The sequence below is a fragment of the Folsomia candida genome, unplaced genomic scaffold, assembly GCF_002217175.1.
Source record: "Folsomia candida strain VU population unplaced genomic scaffold, ASM221717v1 Fcan01_Sc029, whole genome shotgun sequence".
Lineage (NCBI taxonomy): Eukaryota > Metazoa > Arthropoda > Collembola > Entomobryomorpha > Isotomidae > Folsomia > Folsomia candida.
The window spans coordinates 1,224,318-1,245,963 of record NW_019091221.1 but is presented as its reverse complement, the minus strand read 5'-3'; the positions used below and the strand labels follow the sequence as shown (position 1 = coordinate 1,245,963).

Below are 21,646 nucleotides of genomic sequence, written 5' to 3'. Positions count from 1 at the left end.
TCATTTTTATAGTATTTAGTCACGACGTTTTTTTCTATTTATTTATGATATAGTACGAAATTTATGGTACGTATGATGCAGTATTTATACCAGGTTGTTTTAAGTGGTTGTTATGCATATCTGTAAAATTTATTATTCTTCTGTCATTCATCATGTTGAAAGTTTATTCCGATGTTTCTTAGGTGGAGCTTTGGTTACGAAAAAAGGAACCATTCAGCTACGGTTCCACCACTTTGCCGTTGCTTGACAGATTTTTATTAAATACGTGTCCAGACTCAATTATGAGAATGCTGAATCCGAATCGGCATTCGCACACAAGGAATCCTCTCCGTTCCTGTGCTATGTTTTAAAAAACCTCATTGAATTTGATTTATGCTTGATTAGTCAAAAATTAGGGGTTTAATTGAAAATTCTGTTCGAAAAATAGATATTGTTAGCTTCACTAAAAACTTTACATGACCAACAACGGATGAGAAATAACAACGCTCCCTCGGTAGTATGAAACCAGGCAGCATTGCTGTGGGGTTGAGTGTTTAAATATGAAAATAAATCACCTCCCCAACAATCAGAGTAAGTATTCGAATTCCTGGCGTCGCAGCCCTGGGATTAATTTCTTAGTGCAAATTCTAAATAAGTTATAAATATAAATAAATAGTTAGATGACTAAACATACAAACAATCAAATTTGTAAAATTTCTCAGCTTGCTTAATATTCCCGTTATTTTCTAACCATTAGGTAATCATAACTAAAAAATTTAGTAAAACATTTTCTTCATACATACTATTAGATTCAAATTTGTATAATTACGAAACCCAATGAATTATTCCCAAGGCGGTGATGTTAGGAATACGAACACTTTCTCTGATAGTGGAGGCCACGGTTTAGTTACAAATCTTAATCGCAATTCTAGTCTCACCTAAGCAATTTTTTAAGTTTAGTTTATAATTATAACTTGCACTCAGTGAATTTGCACACGGTGCAATGTTTACAAAACTCAAATGGCGTCATGATCTGGCATTATCAATCTTGTACCAAGTTGTCATTTGGCACTTGCTTGGCACGTCGTGTCGGACTGATAAGTATTTCAACACTTGGTTCACACTGCCTTATTGGTGCAAAGCCGTGTGCAAATTTTTACAAACCGTAGTGATATTGACATGTAACCGATCCCAATAATAAGTCTGATTTTGTAGACTTCCAAACATTTCAAAATTTGTTTTCGGAACATAAATCGTTCTCAGGAGAGCTTTTTCGGTGGTGGAAATTCCAAATGGGAGAGATGTTTCAGTTTTGTTATTATATTGCTTATTTAGATTGTTTGCCTCCGCACGCTGCGGAGGAAATGGTGGGGACGAGGGTCCTTTGACTTTGTGAGCCAGGGATAATCTCTAAATAGGGTCATGCCAATTTCGCCAAATTTCGCCAAATATTTTGTTATGAAATTTTAAAGTTTGAGAATATATCGTCGTACTAATTCTAGAAAGACCGAAGTGCAGTCAGTGATTAATTTTAAAAAGACCGAACTACAGAAAAAAATTCTAAAAAGACCTAAGTGCAAGTGTGTATTTACTTATGGCTAAATAGCGCGATATATGAAGAATCGGTTTGGCAAGATATAACCATAAGTAAATACATGCCTGCACTTAGGTCTTTTTAGAATTTTTTTCTGTACTTCGGTCTTTTTAAAATTAACTATCGACTGCACTTCGGTCTTTATGGAATTAGTACGACGATATGTAGATTCAGATAGAAGATTTTTGGGGGAGAGTTTCGTTGTAAATAAAATCAGGCTAAATTATAGAATTCCCACCATTTAAATTGCTGTTTAAAAAATCGACAAAGTTAGGTTCGGTATCAAGAATTATTCATGTATGTACACAATTATTCACGTACACTATTTTTGATTGTGTTTTATGGACTATTTTATTTCTCTCGACAACGCAACTCTACCAGTATAAATCACCCATATTTGCGAACTTTAAAATTTGTGAAAAAAATATTCCTGGAAATTTTGAATTGACATGACCCAACCTCAAAATTTTCTTAAAATGCAGTCAGGAAAGATGGTGGGGAAATGTGTACATACATACACTTGGGGAATAATTTTAAAATAGTGGACAATAAGTTGGCAAAAATTGTATAACTTACACAATAGTTTCGCTGCCATTTGTATTTCCTGGTGTCCCAGTCATATTCCGTACTAGTCTGGCAACGCCGGCAAGGTTCCGACTGACGGTGACACGCGCACCAATGTAGTTGGTAAGATAGAGTCGTGGATTTGACATGAATTTTCCGGGTGGAAGCATATTTCTAGAACAGAGGAAATTAAGGTTAGCCCTTTAACGTGTATGATTAACAAGAAAATGCATTAAATCGGGGACCCTATAATTATATTGTGGTCATGGCGCGGGAGGAGAAAATCAGGAGTTTTAATAAAACTCGAAAAACTGAAAAATCAAAAAATTTAACATTGCGTTGTATAGGGAAATATCCAAATTTTCAGGAAGAAAATCTTCAAATTTAGCATTGTGTTGGCATAGGAGAAATCCCTCAAAATTGCAACAAATTTTAGGTCACAGAGAGAAAATGGTGAAAATCAATGACTTCCTAGAAACGACAATTGTCTTCCGTCCGCGCCATGACCACGATTTTTTAGGACGACTTTTGCCTTACTCCTGAATTAAACCATTCCTTATAAAACGACTATTGTCTTCGTTACAGTTTAAAGGGTTAATGACGCTTACACTAACAATGGAGGTCTCCCAACCCAGCCCATTTTTACTTTAGTGTCAATCGATCACAAATTTAGTTACGATGAAATTTGCAAGGTTTGGTTAACCACCACCCCTTGCAAAATTCATACTAATTAAGTTTGAGATTGACTGGTAAATAGTAAATAATTTGGTCAAAATCTGTGAGCGAGCACATAGGCGCAGCCAGGGGGTGGGCAGGGTGGGCATTGCCCACCCTGGAAAAACGCAGGGTGGGCACTTAATGCAAATGCCCACCCTCAAATATTCCCATATACTCCAAGGGTTTAATTAACGTTTTCAACATGGCTCACATAACTTTTAATTTAGAAATACGCCGAAATTTATTCTTCCAGTGTAATATTTTTGGTACCCTTACCAATTCTTTATCACTATTGTGCTGAAAATAATTAAGCGTGATGGAATTTCTGCCCGCCAAAAGCACGTGCCCATTTGATTAACATTGCGAGCGGGCTGAAATTCAAATCAAATCCATCACGCTTAATCATTTCCAAATCAATATATGTCAACAAGGTTTTGAATTTTGAAATCATTACCCACGATTTTTCGGTATGCAGTAAAAAAATTTTACACAATTTTGGCTTTTTTGCCCACAAGATTCATTTCAAATCCTACTGACTCGACTTAAAAATCATAACGAGATAATATTAGATATTATCTTACAAATACTAATATCTAAATTTGCAATCATGAGTTTTAAATTCGACAAATATTAGGAGTCCAAAATTATGAGTTAATTTTTATTTCGCATTGTCAGGCTAAATTGTAACGAAATAAAACTGCAGTTGAGAAAAACTAAAGCAATGCACAACAATTGGTTACTGATCTTGGAAATTTAACTTACAGTGCAGGTTTTTGATATGCGCATACATAAGTACGCAGATTTGCACGGAACGAATTTTATTTTGTTAAGCACACATGAAATAAGCATACCAATATTTTGTATTTTTCAGAATGTGCTATAACGTAACCATCAAGCTCCTCGCTAAAATTGAACGCTATATATGCGCGAATTTTAATCAATTTACCAGAAATGCATACCTTCGGCTTTTTAACATCCTTAAAGTTTTCGACTTGTATAGGGAATTTGCAAATTCGAAAACAGGTTGCTTCACAATGATTTCGCAATGACTGTATCTAAAATCCATTGAAATTTAAAGTTTGAAGGAGTTATAATTTTTATAAACGAAGAAACCCGACAAAAAACCTGGAACTCAAATTTCGTGAGAATTTGAGTTTTACTAAATCTGATAAGTTCTTCTGATGAAACACCTGAAAGATCAAAAATTAGATAATGTTCAGGATTTTGAAAACTCGAAGTTCTGAATGGAAAACCGTTTCGTTATTGAAACCCCCGGGGCTCTCCTATTGAAAACTCATACCGAGGGGTTTTGTCTAGGTTTTTGTGGTAGTCGAGGTAGTCGAGGTAATCCGGGTAGTCGGGATAATCGGGGTAATCGGAGAAAAATGGGTCTAATTCTTGAATAAGAGATACCCTTCCAGTAATTTCACAACAAAACATGTTATTAATTAAATTTTAAAAGCTAATTAACCTGTAGAATTATCAGGCATGTCCTTTTATCACATATCAGACACTTTACTAAACTTGAATACCCCAAGTAAACCGACTATCCGTCTGTATTGCTCTTTTTGCCACCCCGAAACTCACCAAAATCCGCAAAAACCCGAGGTACAATACCCCGATCTTGATTTCCATCAAATAGCTTAGGCTAGATTTACATACCTATACTTACTAAATATTCAATATCTAACTTCATAATACGGATGCGGTGCAAAATTACATTTTCAATCGCGAAATAATTTACGAAGAAAGGCGGTACTAAAATATTAAACTTGTTTCTTTGGTATGCGGGTTTTGAATGGGAACTTTTGTGTCTCAATTTTCCCTTCTTCCATGGACTCAAATAGGATTTTGAAACTTGTTCATCTCCGGTCGTTTTCTATCAAGATTTCAGAACAGCAAATCGATAATTTTTAGGTTTACAAAATGATGAGATTAAGGTTATGTTTTTCTTTCTTCCATAAGAAAATATTTAATTCCTACCTCTTCTTAAAACCAGCAATAGAAAATCATGGAACTAAATACAAGGTTCTAACAATGCACATGTCAGACATGTTTCGCACGGATCTTCTTGAAACCAGCACTAAAATATCAAGGAACTAAACATAAACAACAATTGGTGTGACACTTGAGCACTTCTGCACAATTCGCAACGACGATGGTTTTAAGTTGGCAAAAACGCGTATTTTCACCATGCGATACTATTTACGGAGTTCACCTCTCCGCTTTCCGCCTTCCCCCTGCGTTTCTCTTCATCAGGTCATCGGTTTTCACTTTTCCTTCAAAATTTAATTTGCTAATTTCCCAACCAACTTGTCATTCGATTTTTCACCTTTGGCTTTTAAATATTTTTTAACACTTTCTAATATTTGAAATGAGTTTAAATAACTTCTTATCAGTGGAAATTATTTTCACGAATCCACTATTCTCAACCAACTACAAAATTATAATTTCCACTTAAGAAGTTAATTATATCCATTTAAAATATTAAAAATTGTTAAAAAATTATTTAAAAGTCACAGATGAAAAATCGGCTTAGAACTTGGTTGGGAAAATAATAAACTCAATTTTGAACGAAAGGCGAAAACCGATGACCTGGTGAAGAGAAGCGGAGGAGAAAATCGGAAAGCGAAGAGGTGAACTCCGTTTAGTTTCGCATGGTGAAAATACGCGTTTTTGGGATCAACTTAAAACCATCGCCATTTCGCGAATTGTGCAGAAGTGCTCAAGTGCCACACCAATTGTTGTTTGCGTTTAGTTCCTTGATATTTGAGTGCTAGTTTCAAGAAGATCCGTGGAAACATGTCTGACATGTGCATTGTAAGTTGGGCAAAACTTGCATTTTCACCATGCGGAGTTCACGTCTCTGCGTTCCGACTTTCTCCTGCGCTTTTCTTCGCCAGGTTAGCGGTTTTCACCTTCAATGCGAAATTTAATTTATTAGTTTTCTAACCAAGTTCTCATCCTATTTTTTAACGATTTTCCGAACGATTTTTCATCGTTGGATTCTAAATATGTTTTAACGCTTTTTAACATTTAAGTAAAATATTTAGAAAGATTCAATTAACTTCTGAAAGGAAAAATCCTTTAAAATTGGTTCAGCATAGTTGAATTTTTTGTGTTTCTTTCACATTGTGTTTTTATTCATAAACCTATTTATTATATTCGTATGTGTGATAAGGACGAAGATCAAACAACGACATAATTTTTCTCATTGAAGTCTTTAAAACGCGCTATGCGAAGGAAAGAACAAAATTGTATGAACTATTATTCTGAACCAATTTTTGTTAGTTTTTCACTGGTAAGAAGTTAATTGAATATGAATCTATATAGTTTATATATTATTTAAACGTGCTAAAATTGTTTCAAATCCAACGAAAAATCGTTAGGTAAATATTTGAAAAACCGAATGAGAACTTGGTTGGAAAATAAATAAATCAAATTTGTCTTGAAGGTGAGAACTGATGACCTGGCGAAGGAGAAAACCGGAACGCGGAGAGGTGATCTCCGCAGAGTTTCACATGGTCGAAATCCGAGTTTTTGCCAATTTAAAACCTTCGCCATTCCGTGAATTCTGCAGAAGGGCTCAAGTGCTACACCAACTGTTGTCTGCGTTTCGTTCCATGATTTTTTACTACTGGTTTTAAGATGATTCGTAAAAAACATGTCTGACATGTGCATTGTTAGTATATTCGATTTATTTTATTTTATGAAAGAGAAAAGTCCAAGTTCTACATAGTCTCTTAACTTTGCAATTTAAATTAAAAACTTTTAATTTTTAGATGTATCTATAGTATACTATAATCTTCATTTTTAAAAAAACGATCGGAGATGACAGATTTCAAAATCGCCATTTGAATACACAGAAAAGGCCCAGGTTGAGAGGCAATAATTTAAATTATAGGCCCGCATAAGTAGCGCGTTAGATATGTATGTGTACATATCTCTCAAAACTTCCAGATAGTAACGTTGAAATCACTATTTACAGGTATGATATTTTTTTAAAAAGTGCCCACTCTGGAAAAAATCCGTGGCTGCGCCTATGAGCGAGCATATGTGAGTTCGGAGACCTTCATTGTGATTATTTGTTGGTATCCTAGTATTTATTATTCGTATTGAAAACTAAGTTATGTACGAGATTTTGTAAGCATCGTGCGATTTTGCCAGCGAAAATCATGATTACGATTTTTCCGAAGCTTATCGCCATGTTTTACCTTCGTATGTATACTATTTTATACAGGATACAAATTTGACGGTATAAAATTTTTCAGTGCTAACCTTTCATCCACGGGGAGAAGAAAGGAGGTGAGTAGTTCCATGGTCTCTTCGACGTTTAGCAGCTTCTTTGACGCCACTTTTAGAGCAAAGTCTTTATGACTCATTAACGGAAATCGGATATGAGTCAGTGGTTTGGCCAAACATTTCCGGAGATTTTCAGAATTTTTAAAATCCAAAGAGAGACGCGTACACTCGGCCTGACCCCAGCTGGAGATATTTGCATATAAACAATTTAGGACATACATAAATCAATCATTATTTATTTGAATTAAGTAATTGAACCATGCTCATTCTCACCGATACACTGCTTCAAACACCTCTATTTCGTTCCTGACCTGGAGTGAATCCTGTTGAATAACTTCGATTAAACAGTCCAGTCGAAGCGTGGTGAAGTGGTCAGATTTCAAAATTTTTCGTGCATTCCTGTCAGATAAAATTACCCAACTGTGAAAATAATCCTTACAGATATTTAACATTTTGATTCGTAATGAGGCAAATGTCGTTTCTGAAAGATTTGAAATACGTAAATTCTTGAATCACAATTTTGTGGAATTTTTCATATACCATCCCAATGTTAAATTTGGACATTTTCCTGCTAAAAAGTAGGGTATTTCTGAATACAATGCAACGTTAAATTCTGGATATTTCATTTTGTTCGAATTCTACTAAAACCACTAAATTAGTACTTACGCATGGTGACCACAACATACTCATAACGTTTCCGGGTTAGTGAATTTTTTGTAGTCAGTGGTGGCGGAAGTTGGGGGACATTAGCATTATGAGATAGGAATAGGAGGGACTTTTTAACATTTTGCAGCATTTCTGTGGGGACAAAGCCCTCCTGCTTCCGCCGCCACTGCTTGTAGTTACTCATACTCCTAAAAACGTGAATTTATCAGGTCTAGTCTTACGTGCAAATGAATTTGAGCGTGGACTGGATAAAGTCCCCGTGAGCATATTCCATCCCACTTTGAAACAAAGGAAGTACATTTTCCAAAGTCAAATCCCCCTCCAAAACAGTAGCGCAGTGGTCTCGCAAACACTGGACTTGATATTTGGTCGCAAGTTGCATTAGTTGAAGGGCATCCCCCATTTCCACGTCGGACTTTCCCGTGTACAAATACTGGAAATGATTTGTAGAGTAAAAATAATTACTCAATTATAAATACACTTTAGATTACTTAGCGACAAATCGTCACCCGCTGGAAGTACCATGTATAGCACTCTATTTCTGGGTAGCGTAGTCATTGTTTCACCAACGGGGTACGAAACAGAGGTGACGTCTTTAATAAAAAATGAACATTTTAAGTACCTGAGTATACATAAATTTTTTTTTTTTAAATTTATAATTAATTAAAATTTATTAACTAATTATTTAAAAAATCATTATTTTCATTTTTAAATGTAACGACATCAACTTTGTTTGGTACATCAGTTTTTGACTTATTTCCGGTTGGTGACAATAATCTTATTACCCAAAAATAGAGCATCCAGGGGGGACGATTTGCCCCACCCCCCAACTTCCGCCGCCCCCTGAGAGTGCAGACTTTTCAATTTCTCAGTAATTAAAGAATTTTACCCTAAGTAGCATCCTAAAAATTCGAATATCGACGTCGTCTTTAATAATTAGATCCGCTGCTGTTCTCTTGAGCATTTCGTTCAGCACTGGTGACCCGGCCTGGAGAAATATTCGGTGCACGGGAATCTATAAATTGATCAATAAAACATAAATACGTAAAGTTAAATCGTTACTTCATACATGATCGTAAACTTAGGATTAGATTAGACAAGATACCTTTAACCCTTCACTTCCCAGATGGAGAATCAAATCACTTTGATATCCGGTGAGAAAGAGGTTCAATTCTCGATCGTAGTGACTTCCGTTCCAGTCAAATTCAGGTTTTGACAACATTTCGGAAGGAATTTCAGATTTTACCATAGTTCCGGAAATGTCACTCATGCTTTACCTTTATCTAATTAAATTACCAGGTTTAATTGTAATCTAAAACTCCTGCTTGCTATATATTTATCTAACTATAAAATTGATAGTTGAGGTTAAGGTTGAGGAAAAACTCAAAATTTATTCTGTAATCTTTAAGCACCAAAATATGAATATTCAACTATTTCGAAACGAGTGTGGCCGTTGCAATGAGCAATAATAATGCCAGACTACCCATTTTATACCTGGACAACAAGTCGCCAAGGCTTTATAATTATGCCATTTCTACATATGTACACATGCAGTAGCAGCGGAAACAGGTGGACTGGGGAACATTGTCCCACCACAAATTCAGCGTAATCGTATTTTATCAATGTTAATAAGTCCGCCCTACTCATAAATGTACATCCACGAGGCTTACGGCACCACACGTATTTGCCCTAACTTCTTCCGCCTCCATTTCTGAGTAAGGAATGGGTCTAAAAACGGGCATAATTTTAATGCCTCGACTCAAAAAGAAGGGTATATTTGCCTTTCCAAAAATATTTAGAGCAAAGGTTGAACATAGGATAAATAAGTACATAGGTATGTTGGAATTTGAGTGATAAATAGATATGTATTTTCCAAGAAAAAGGTCACTTTAGGTTATTCATAGTGAGTGAGGTTTTAAGCGATAGGTTGATTTCCTAAAAGGATTAACCCTGAAATATTTTTGAAGGGTTCGTTACTTACGTACATATGTACATATGTTATGGCAAGCATACATACTTTCTTATTAAGAAAGAATAAATATGACTGCATAAATATTATTTAAAATAATATTTATATGGTCATATTTATTTATGTAGTTACTGGGGTTTAGCCCGGCCAAGGCCGGGTTCTAGAGTTCCAGTTGGGGGTGTGCCAAAAGCTTTCGCTTTCGAAAGCAAAGTTTTCGGGGTGTGCCCGAAAACAGTAGCGGAACTATAGATTCGGGGCCGGCATGTGAGCTGGATATGGGGGCCTAAATCCAGTGTGTGCAAAAAGGCAGCCTTTTTGCTAGTTCTTCATGCCTTTTTCAATGCCCGTTTTCCTTTTTGCGTGCCTTCTTGCCTTTTTGATGCCTTTTTGCCTACTTGCTCGATTTTCATGATTGAAACTAATTTATTGTTGTTTATAACGTATTGAGGAAATGACAGAATATATTTAATGTTCTTAAAATTGTAGTTGAGGGTTCTAGCTTTCCTCAATACTTTAAATTAGTTGAAGACTTCTCCCAAGACATTTTTAGCGTCGTTTCTACATCGTCGTCCGCTAAAGCTTTAAATTAATCAAATTTTGGGCTAAAAATCATATTTAGGGCAATTATAAAAACGCAATGAACAACTTTCACTTTAACTTTATCATAGGCCTATTGTCTCATCTCGCCCCAATTAGCAAAAGGGCAAAAAGACAAAAAGGCACGCATTTTTGTGGGCCAAAAAGGCAAACAGGAAGACGAAAAGGCACTGCCTGCCTTTTTGCTCTGCACACACTTCCTAAATCTAAATTAATTGTTATAAAGGGTTCGTATTTATTTTCTCCCCAGTCAGTTTTCACTACCCGCGCGGAGACAAATTCAGCTACTATTTCTGAACCTGTTAATGCATATTTTTGAAAATTTTACCATGAGTAGTCCAATATCATAGGTCGATCATGACCTTCATATTGTCCCGATAAAAAGTTAAGTTGAGCAGCAATTAAACATTTAACAAAAATTAGAAAAATTATGATGGATCCGAAAAACGGTGGGACTACGAACGAGCAGAAATTTTGTCATATACAAAAAGCCGTCTAAGCGACGTTGGTGAGATGTCACCAACTATAAAAACAACAATTAAGCTCAAGATTCGTCAGAAAACTGAAGTTGGGTACTCAATTGTTGAAGGGAGTTAATTAACTCAAAACGACTCAAAATTATAAACATTCAAATTTTACCATGCTACAATTCAAAAATTTACAAAATCGACGAATTGGAGTTACATGGCTTATAAACTAACCCAGGAAACATTCACATGTCATAGGAACATTGATGACCTCTTAAATTTGGGGAAATAGACCAAAAAAGTGGCGATTTCGGTGAAAAAAACAAGGTCAAGAACTATGGCGTCATATCCTCAGGACTAATGAATTCTCAAATGAGCCATATCCAGAATTGAACCTACAACATATGGTTTACACAACCGAAACAACGTTGCCCGTACTACCCATGAGTGTTTCAAAATGTGTGTCGAAATTTATGGTAGCGGGTAGTTTTTTGCGCATAGCGTGACAACTGTCCGTATTATACAAATATAGCACAAATAAATGCATAGCTTCTAAGTTAGAATCAGTCCTGTATCTTACAGCCTGTATAGGAGAAACCACGGAGAGCAAATAAGTTTATGCACCCTGTTCATCAACCAAAAACAAATTGCAAAATGTGGATGAAATGGTAACAGCTTTAGATTTGCCAGCATATAAATTTCTTCGACTAATTATTCCTGTTTCTAAATATTTTATTCGGCAATGAAAAAAGTCCAATAATATATACACACAAGCGTCCGACGGCCGGGGGCCGTCTCATCTTGGGGGCCGATATGTGGGACCTCCCCCACCTACCCCTATTTACGCCAGTGCCCGAAAAGTTCTAATGTCTTCCATACACGGTGTATGATACACCGTCCAGAGTCAACAGTGCACACGATGTGCACATTAAGTGGACATTTGTTGTGGTATATCCATGCGATAAGCAAATTAATGAAAGTACCCAAATCGTCCAAAATGAATAATATAAGAAAATCTGAATTTAGAAGTAATGGAATATTTGCATATTAACTAAATGAGTTGTTGGTTTATGACATGGAATATTTAAATAGATATAAAGTGGGTGATTTTAATGACGACGCTGGCAGCGTCGTCATTAAATTTGCAATAATTTAACCCGGGCTTACACATGTACAATATTGTGAATGCTATTTGGGAATTATGTACGGGAACGTAAATGTATTGAAAATCCAGGGCCATTCTTATCAAATTAAGTATGTATGTATGTATGTATATCACATGTTAATCATGAAAACAAAAGTTACAGTGAAAAGAAGAAAAAGTTCAGAATAACTCATTTATCACAAATTTTTTAATTAACAAAATAACTATCCCACAAATTTGCATATCATATCAGTAAACATTTTAAAGTCGAAGTCATGTAAAGTGACAACTTAAGTCGCAATGTTTCAATCAATGGATATTGGATTTTTGGGTTCGAATGAAATCGCCCCAAAAGCTTCCACGCCCGCACTTCACAAATTGTGAGGCAGATTTCACCAACTCGTCCTCCGCACTACAGGCAAATCTCGTGCCTAATAATATTTCTAAAGCTAAAGCTAAATTCTGTACCAGTAAAAAATTAGATTATGTATAGTAAGATAATGGAGGACGACGACGGAAGTGTAGTTATCGACGATGACGATGCAGGCAATTCACAAGGACCTGCCCCCCAAGGGTTCGATCCGCCAAAGCTGAACCAAGGTAAAAGTTGGGTTTGGAAGCATTTTTCGGACAAGGAGGTTAAAAAGAACGGACAAACTTTCGTAGGAAAGGCATGCAACTACTGTAGTGTTGTGTAAGATAACTAACTTTTAATTTGTTAAGTTTCTTGAGTACTCACAGTGCACGTTTTTGTAGATATGACCTCCGTAAATCTATGGGCAGTACTAAAACCCTTCAAACTCATATTCGAAATAAGCATCCTTCCAAAGAAACTACTATGATGAGCGGTACATCTGTAAGCAGCTATTTTAAACCTGAAAATCCACAAAAGGTAAACTACACATTGCTACCTCTTAAGGTCCGTCCATAAAATAAATAACGCGAAAACTGCAAATTTCCAGACCCACCCTCCCCCTTTAACATGCGTAAAATAGGAACGATACCATTGGAGGCTTTGACCCCCCTTCCCCCCCCTCCCCCCCCCCCCCTCCCCCCCTCTTGCGTTACGTAATTTATGAACGGCCCCTTAAAATAAATGTTAAAATTATGGTTCTAAATCTTACAGTTTGACGAGGAGCAAATGAAGAGTGCATTAGTGGATTGGATTACATCTAGTGACCAGCCTTTTTCTGAAGTCGAGAATGAAGAGTTTCGAAAATTTGTTACATCCCTTAATCCGATGGCACAAATACCTACGCGAAAGACTCTCAAAAAGTGGATATTGGAGCTCTATTTAGATAAGAAAGATAAATTGATTAATCTGATTCAGGTAGTACCTTTTTCGAAATATTGAAACATACCAATGATAATCCAAACGTGGAACTTCTAGGGTATGGAGTCTAAAATATCAATAACTCTGGATTCGTGGACATCACCTTCACAAATGGCCTTCATGTGTATCACGGCTCATTATATTTCTCAAGACTGGAAACAAATTCAATTGGTGTTAGATTTCGTGAGTTTAGATGGCCCGCATACTGGAGAGAATCTTGCTGATGCTTTACTTAATACGTTGAAGAAGTATCACATTAGTGAAAACAAGGCGAGTTACAAAATTAGTTTTTCTCAAATAATTTCGTGTCATCTCGCAAAATTACTTGAGTATGTAATTAATTGCTAATTACTTATTTCCAATTGACGAGAGCAAATAATTAAGTACTCAAGTAATAAATAAAGCGGCTGGATAATTGACCGCAATTACAATTACTTAATTGAAAATTAATACTGACTTAAATTCCAATTAATTACTTGATAACAAATTAATTACATGTCCTTGCATAATACTGCAATGAAAGATTTTATTTGATTAATATTCCAAAAAATTAAATTAGCAAAAAATGAATAATGACACATTTGAGAGTAATTAACGGCAAAATTAATTTAGACTACCCATCTAAAAACATGTCCTAAATTAAGATTTTATACATGTTGGCATTCAAATTTTAAACATGAGTCGTTAATTACCCAAACTAATTAGCCACATAACTTAAGGTTTTGGCTTAATTGGAGCCAAATCGTTAATTAATTATTAATTACAATTACATTATGGCAAAGAAATTTTAATTAACTAGCATTGATTTTTCACGTTTTCTTGTAGTCAATTAGATACATTTGTTATTAATTACAACGACACTGTCATTAAAAGCTAGCTTGTGTACGATAGAAGCTTTTTGATTTAAAAATCTTACTGTGTTCTAGATTCTGGCGCTTGTCACCGACAACGCGAGTAATAATAATACATTGTGCCGAGCATTTGCGGAGTCCAACAAAAAATTCTGTCCCAAAGATCACCACACAAGATGTATAGCTCATATAATTCATCTTGCGGTTACGGCCTTTATCAATGGGCTCAAGGCACCTCCATTGGACTCCGAGGAAACCGATTTTCAACCGATCGGAGCTGTCAATAAGGTCAATAATACGGAAAAAATTGTAGTATGTAGTAAAAACTAATTACGATTATTTAAATTTTAGCTTCGTAAACTGGTAGTCAAGATAAGAGTCTCGCCCCAAAGGCGTCAAAAGTTTCTCACTGCCTGTAAAACTTCCAATTTGAAGGAAATTGCTCTGATACTAGATTGTAAAACTCGATGGAACTCCACATATGAAATGATTATGCGTGCAATTCAATTAAAACCTGCCGTTGAGATTATGGCTTCATGGGAGCCAGAACTAAGGTCCCTCGCTCTGGATGAACATGAATGGGCAACATTGGAAAGCACGTCCAGGTTTTTGGAGGTATTTTTTTGCACATGAATTTAATATTATGTGGTGCATGCCAAAAGTAAAGTGAAGATGGAAAAATGACCGTCATTTTATTATAGTTCCATTTATTTCAAAGAATCTGAATTTGTACAAATGCTCATAGGTTGTATGTTAGTTTTACCCTTTAGACAATTTATTATGCCATTGTAATTTGTGGAGATTAAGGCTCCCAAGTTTTGTCCAGTCCTGAATTTTCCTGAATTTGCTGCATTGTCCGTTCGCAAATTCATCGTTTTCGGCTCGTGCTGAAACAATTTTTTAAATGAAATACATACACTGTAAGTTTTTTAGAACTATATGAAATTACCTGTAAGTTGAATTATCGATGACTATTTTTTCCTGCCTTCGCCCTTAAAACCCAAAACCGGAGCGATCAGTACTTTACAAGGTCATACATAGATCATATTTGCACAGTTAGAAAAACTGTAGGGTTTTTGTAGTTCGGTAATTTTGTTCTCGAAACGTAGCTGCTTAGTACGCATTCGTGGCAACGGCGATATAGGATGGCTAACCAAAGGTCTGAAGAACACATAATAGACAAAACAAATTCATCAACGCCGATGTCAGTTTCAGCGTCAATTTTTCTAACTGTGCAAATACGATGTACTTTGGCATGCACCATAATTAAAGTTTCAGGGAATTCAACGCCGTGAGTTTACTTTTCGTTGTTTTAGATTTTCGAAAATGCCTCTACTTATCTCTGTGGCGATAAGTATCCAACTATACAGTATTTAATCCCAGTCTACAACTATCTGCTAGAAAACATTGCAGAGTTCAACAAGTCGACCAACCAAGCTGCTGAATTTCAGTCCGCCGTCATGATAAAATCGCCCAGTACAACAACCTAACAGGACAGAGTACTCCTCTTAACGAAATATATGGATGTGCAATTATTTTGGACCCTACTCTGAAAGGATCCTTCTTTAAAGATAAGAATTGGACACAAGGTAGCATAGATGCGGTACAGGAGAAGACACAGCAGGTCTTTACAAATTATGCCATCAGCCCCGTAGAAATGTCTCCTGAAAAGGTACCTACACAAGAATGCAGCACTTCCTTAGTAGCCCAGCTTTACAAAAAACGCAAACTAGATGAGCGAAGCGAATTTGACCGCTATATGGCTCTTCCTGTGATTGCACATGAAAATAATGGCGTGCCGTGCAATCGACTAGAATGGTGGAAGGTGTGTAGATACATTCAGAGCATTATAACTTATAAGTTATAAATATTTTGGTCATTATTTAGTTATGCATAATTCATATTTTCATTACAGGCCAATGAATCTCAATTCCCAGGACTGGCCAAAATGTCTCGTGACTATTTAGCAACACCAGCGACCAGTGCCCCTTCCGAGCGTGCATTTTCCAGCGCCAAACTTTTGATTGGAAATCGATATAAACTTTCCTCTGGAACAATTAGTGAATGCATGTGCTTAAAATCATGGGCAAAGTCAAAAATTCTTGACTAACAACCTTAATTATTTACTAGGATAAAATTTTCCTTGTCTTTGTTATTTTAATAACAAAAAATTATAAAAATTAAAAATAAAGTACCATTGTTGACAAATGCATATTGAGTAGCGTTAAGGTCACCCTTTCAGTAGAAACAGTGATATTTGTGGTGAAAAATATTCAACCGGAAACTATGCAGGGACATATAAATATGTACGCACACGGTTATGCAACCAGACAAATATGTAAAGACAAATATGCAACAAATATACAGGATTTAGTAGATTCTATAAGTGTACAATTATTCAATCATATTTTCAAGACGGCAAATTCAGATAATGACAAAAAATCATGACAAATTAGGAATCTGGTTTCAGCTGAGGGAAATCGGAAATGATTGACTAGTGTGCAGTAGTGGGGGTTATACAAGTGGGACAGTGATGTTATGTGCCAAAATTTCAAAATTGTAGTTGAAAGATGAAATTTAGAAATTTCTCGCAAGTTGCAAGCAACTATTTAGGAAAACGAGGGAAACTTCCGAGGTTCCCGTCGGGTCCAGGATATCCATTATGTTTCATTCATGGTATCGGCAAAATTCATATTTGGCGCCATGGCGTGGCGGCATATTCGACAAATTTAATTGTTTTTAATTTTAAAACCGACAAAACTTTTGATATCCTTGACAGATTTGCAAAACTTTTGACTAAGATCATGGCAAATAGTCCAACTTCCACCGTGAAATTTTTCAAAAAATTTATTGTGTAAATTTTTTTTGAAAACTTTCACATTTTCTGAATCATGAGGATGCGTCGAACAAATCATACAAATATTTCAAAAATTTAAAATTTGTAGCTGTTTATTTTTTTCTTAAAATTTTGACTTTAGTGATTATCTTAAGCGAAAGTTTGGAAAATCCCGCGGAAACTGAATTTATGGAGGTTTGAAATTGGTCTAGAATTCAGATTTTTAGCTTTGCATCATGCCATGACGCGGATGAGTTTTGCACGAAAATATGGATGGACCCTGGACACGATCTCACCTCGGCAGTTTACTTTGTAAGTAGGATGAGTCACATTTCGAAAAATATAAGCTACGCTATAAGAACTCTGGTTATGAACCGTTGATATATCAGGTACAATGACTCAAATCGAGGTGCAAACTAATAATATGAAGTTAAAGTTAAAAATTTTGTCAGCAGATGGGGTAAATTATTTATTGTTCAATAAATGAATATATAGAAAGCTTCAGATTGTATTCCAAGGTTTTTTGACATAATTATCTTTTTGTACCAGAATTGCCGCTTTGAAAATATGATTCAATAATAATACACATCCTATTTGTTGCATATTTGTCGGGTTGTATAAATTTAGTGCGCATATATAATTCTTGGATAATTTAGGCTGTATATACATATATGTATACATAGGTATGTATGTAAATATGTTGGCATCACCCTTTGAGTATTTAGACTACATGATTGTACATTTGTAATTATGTATCGCAATCATATACAAACATAAGACTAATCCGATCCGATCCGAAATCCGTCGGATTGATCCTAGTCGGATCGGATTGGTTGGTTAATCCGTCTCGGATCAATCCGAGACCCTGCATAATCCGAATCGGTTTGATCCGAAGACCTCAAAATCCGATCCGAACCCATTCCTAGACGCTGCAGTGGACCCAGGACTCGCATGAATCCGACCTTTTTTGTCTCTCTGTCTCATAGCACGCGACCATTCGTTAGTCATCAAACATGCTCGTTTTTAGCACCCATCCACCCAACGTTCATGTATGTAAATTAAGGGATAGGGAATTTTAATATGGGAAAGATAGGAAGACTTATACCACTCGCCCACTAAAATGATGACGTAATATACGGACGTTCCCCATGATATGGTATTTGAGGGTGTCCGGGCACTACATACCCCACACATCATTCCCCCACATTACATTTCCCACGTATCATTCCCCCACAGTTAATATCTTCACATGTCATTCCGGGCACACCTCATTCCCCCACGCATCATTCCCTCACTTATCATACCCAGCACATTTCATTCTCCTCAGTTCATCCCTCCAGTTCATGTACATACGTAAATGGGAAATGAAATGGATAAATAGGTGTTCTATTTTACTTCTCAACACATTAATAAAAGCTTTATTTAATAACATTTAAAAATTGTAAAGCCAATTGTACAATTTTTAGCCCGAACCAGGGCTCATGTAATTGTCATGTCCATTTGACAGTCATACCGTATTTGAGTATTGGGGGACGCATTTCATTCATTTGGGATGGCTCGTCGTAAATATATATCGTCCTACTAATTCATAAAAGACCTAAGTGCAGTCGGTATTTAATTCAGAAACAACCTAAGTGCAGTCGATGCTTAATTCAGAAAAGACCTAAGTGTACAGAAAAAAGGGGAAACGACCCATGTGCAAGCATGTATTTATTTATGGCTATATCTTGCCAAAACGATTTTTCATATATATCCGGACAGCACGGAATTTCAAAATTTTGCCAACAATACGATATCCGTAGCGGATCTTTTGAATAATTAATTACTTGCAAAATAATATATATCTAACAAATAATGTTTAAAATTTGCTGAATTTGTGGTGGTACAATGTTCCCTTGTCCCCCTGCTTCCGCAGATACTGTGTAGAAATGGACATAATTATATGGTCTATGCATTATAATTATGTCCATTTCTGCGCAGTGGCGGCAGAAGCAGGGGGACATGGTACCCCAAGAAATTCGTCATAATCGAATCTTGTCCATGTGAATAAGTCCCTGTTCTTCCTATCCCATAATTCTTCCGGTACCCCACAATTTCCGCGGCCGGTATTTCTGCATAAATTTTGAATAGGTCTACAAATAAGCATAATTTTAATGCTTCGGCCATAATTAAAATATTCCCACTAAATAATGTTTTAAAAATTTTAAATTTTATTTTATTCTTTACCCTCAGCCCAAAATGAAGGGTTTTTAAGCTGGCTCAGGCCGCTGAAAAGGAGGTTTTACGAAATTACACACAAATTTGACGAGATTGAAGTAATACATAAAAAAATTTTCACAACGCTTTGCAACACGCGATGGTAAAAGAGCGGGAAGATGTATCCGTCCACTCGAAAATAGCATCCACTTCACAGCTCCCGTTCCTTGAAGACATTGATCTCGAGTTGTTGCAAGTCCTGCAAAACTTGTACGAAAATTTGGAAGGGACACGAAACATTTTTTTGGTCTGGAAATAATTTATGTAAAAAAACGTTGTTTGGAATTTTGGACGTACAGGGTGGTTTAAACGTCAGGCTATATATAATGTAAAATTTTTCAATTGGAAAACTCGCAAATCTAGATTAGTTACCGTAATTTTGCCTGTGAAATTTAATATTTTAAGAATTTTGTCATCAATGTTCCATAAGTTTTGATAAAAATTAATAAAAATCTCACTCCCAAATCCGCAACTAATCGAAATTTATGAGTTTTCTCATTGAAAAATTTTCCATTGTAACCTGGCATTTACATAAACCACCCTGTATAAATAACTCATTTATTGAATTCAGACGGAAGAAGATGAAGAGGAGCGGAAAACATTATTGAAAATATTCAAAATCAAGAAGATCATATTTCATCTATTGTCGCGACGACGGAGGCATTTCGCCAAGTATTCAGCATTCAATCGGTGACAAGTAACATCAGGTCGAGAAGTTATGAAAATAAAAAGGTTTCATTTTCCAAGGTATGAAAATAATTGTAATATTTAAAATGAAACCAGTTGATTCAATAATAAACCGTAGTAACGTTAGAAGTAGCTCACCCTGTCATATAACTTTCCACCAAACGTACGGAATAAGGCGACAAAATAGATTGTAACTCTCATAGATTCTTGCACCAATGGCGCAATATCAACGGAAGAATATAAAAAAAATCCGGAATTAGTTTGCACCACTAGTGCAACATTTGCGACCAACGGGGAACATAATTTTGAAAACTTTGAAAAAATTGTATGGTTCTTTCTCCCGACATTCTGCATCATTGGTGCGTAGGACATCCCTTCCCCAATTATTTATTATAAAATTTATATATTTTTGCGTTAATGGTGCAGAATAATCGAACAAATAGAACAGAATTCTGACATGATTTTTTGGGGGAAACAGATGGCCCACTTGTTACGCATCATTTTTAACAACCAATTGCTCGGTACTAACGGTGCTACTTATTCCAAAATTATAGTCCTATCTCGATCTATTTGCTGAATTAACTTGCACCATTTGCGCTCGGATTGTTCTATACCAATGGTGGGGCTAAACAAGTCTATAATGGACAAGGGGATTTTTAATCAGCATCAATTAATGCAAAAAACTCGTCAACAGACGGACGGACGGACGAACACGAGGAATTCAATAGCTCTCGTGCTACGCAGGGCGAGCTAATAATAGATAACTGATTTTGCAATTTTCTAATAATTTTAATAGTTAAGATAGATATATACAATGAGATCGTGTTTTTTCGCACTCGTACGATTTTCGAGTTTGATGGCTTAAAATTTCCGTAATTTTGTGTATATAAAGAATCTGAAATAATATTGGGGGAGCGCATGATCAGTTTTCGCGACACGAGCAAAAATGTTCGAATTATTTGCGAATTTTGAGTTTTATGTCAAAATCGTTCAAACCTGGTGAAATATTACTGGAAATAATTTTTAAAAATTATTTTATGCTAGAATTTCGCCGCTGCCTCGATTTTAGACCCCAATTATCCAAGATGTTGAACTTTGCAAAATAATTGCAATTTGCATATTAGCACGCCACGATCGAATTATGGAATTTTGCTTAGCATTTTAAGTTGATCCATAGGTCTAATGATAGAGCGGAATCGCTAGATATAATCCGTTACTTATTACGAATTTTAAAACCAACTGGGAATGTTTTTAATAATTCGAAATTATGTAAATACTAGCCTATAAGCCCGTCCTCAAGACGGGCCACATCAATTATTTTGCACGATCATTCCAAGTATATTAAATTAAGCCAGTACATAATAGACGCGATGCACTAAGCTCGATGAAAATTATAATTCTAAGTAAATAAACAGCAAATGTAGTGAAGTCGAGTGTTTTGATATTTATAATCGAAGTCCAAAATCATCCAGTAATTTTTATGCTGCTAAGGATTTTTTAGGTTTCTATAAGGGTTTTTTTAATATTGCTACGGAAGGTTTTTATGTTGCTAAGGAAATTTTTTTATTTGCTAAAGAATTTTTTGACGTTGCTAAGGAAATTTTTGTATGTTGCCAAGGAATATTTTTGACGTTGCTAAGGAATTTTTTTTTGTTTCTAAGCAAAATTATTTATGTTGCCAACA

At 35.7% G+C, this 21,646-nt stretch overlaps 2 protein-coding genes across 2 annotated transcripts; one reads left to right on the top strand and one right to left on the bottom strand.

The window, feature by feature from the left end:
- Positions 1-2,036: 2,036 nt before the first annotated feature.
- Positions 2,037-9,516, bottom strand: LOC110860086 (BTB/POZ domain-containing protein 2-like). The gene is made up of 6 exons (XM_035860001.1): positions 8,928-9,516; positions 8,712-8,837; positions 8,044-8,255; positions 7,430-7,555; positions 7,133-7,339; positions 2,037-2,311 (listed from the first exon to the last, which is right to left on the bottom strand). The coding sequence occupies exons 1-6, from the start codon at positions 9,090-9,092 to the stop codon at positions 2,146-2,148; spliced, it is 1,002 nt and encodes a 333-aa protein (XP_035715894.1). The 5' UTR covers positions 9,093-9,516; the 3' UTR covers positions 2,037-2,145.
- Positions 9,517-15,518: 6,002 nt separating this feature from the next.
- Positions 15,519-16,293, top strand: LOC118439034 (zinc finger BED domain-containing protein RICESLEEPER 3-like). Its single transcript, XM_035860049.1, has 2 exons — positions 15,519-16,008; positions 16,099-16,293. The coding sequence occupies exons 1-2, from the start codon at positions 15,841-15,843 to the stop codon at positions 16,291-16,293; spliced, it is 363 nt and encodes a 120-aa protein (XP_035715942.1). The 5' UTR covers positions 15,519-15,840.
- Positions 16,294-21,646: the final 5,353 nt, after the last annotated feature.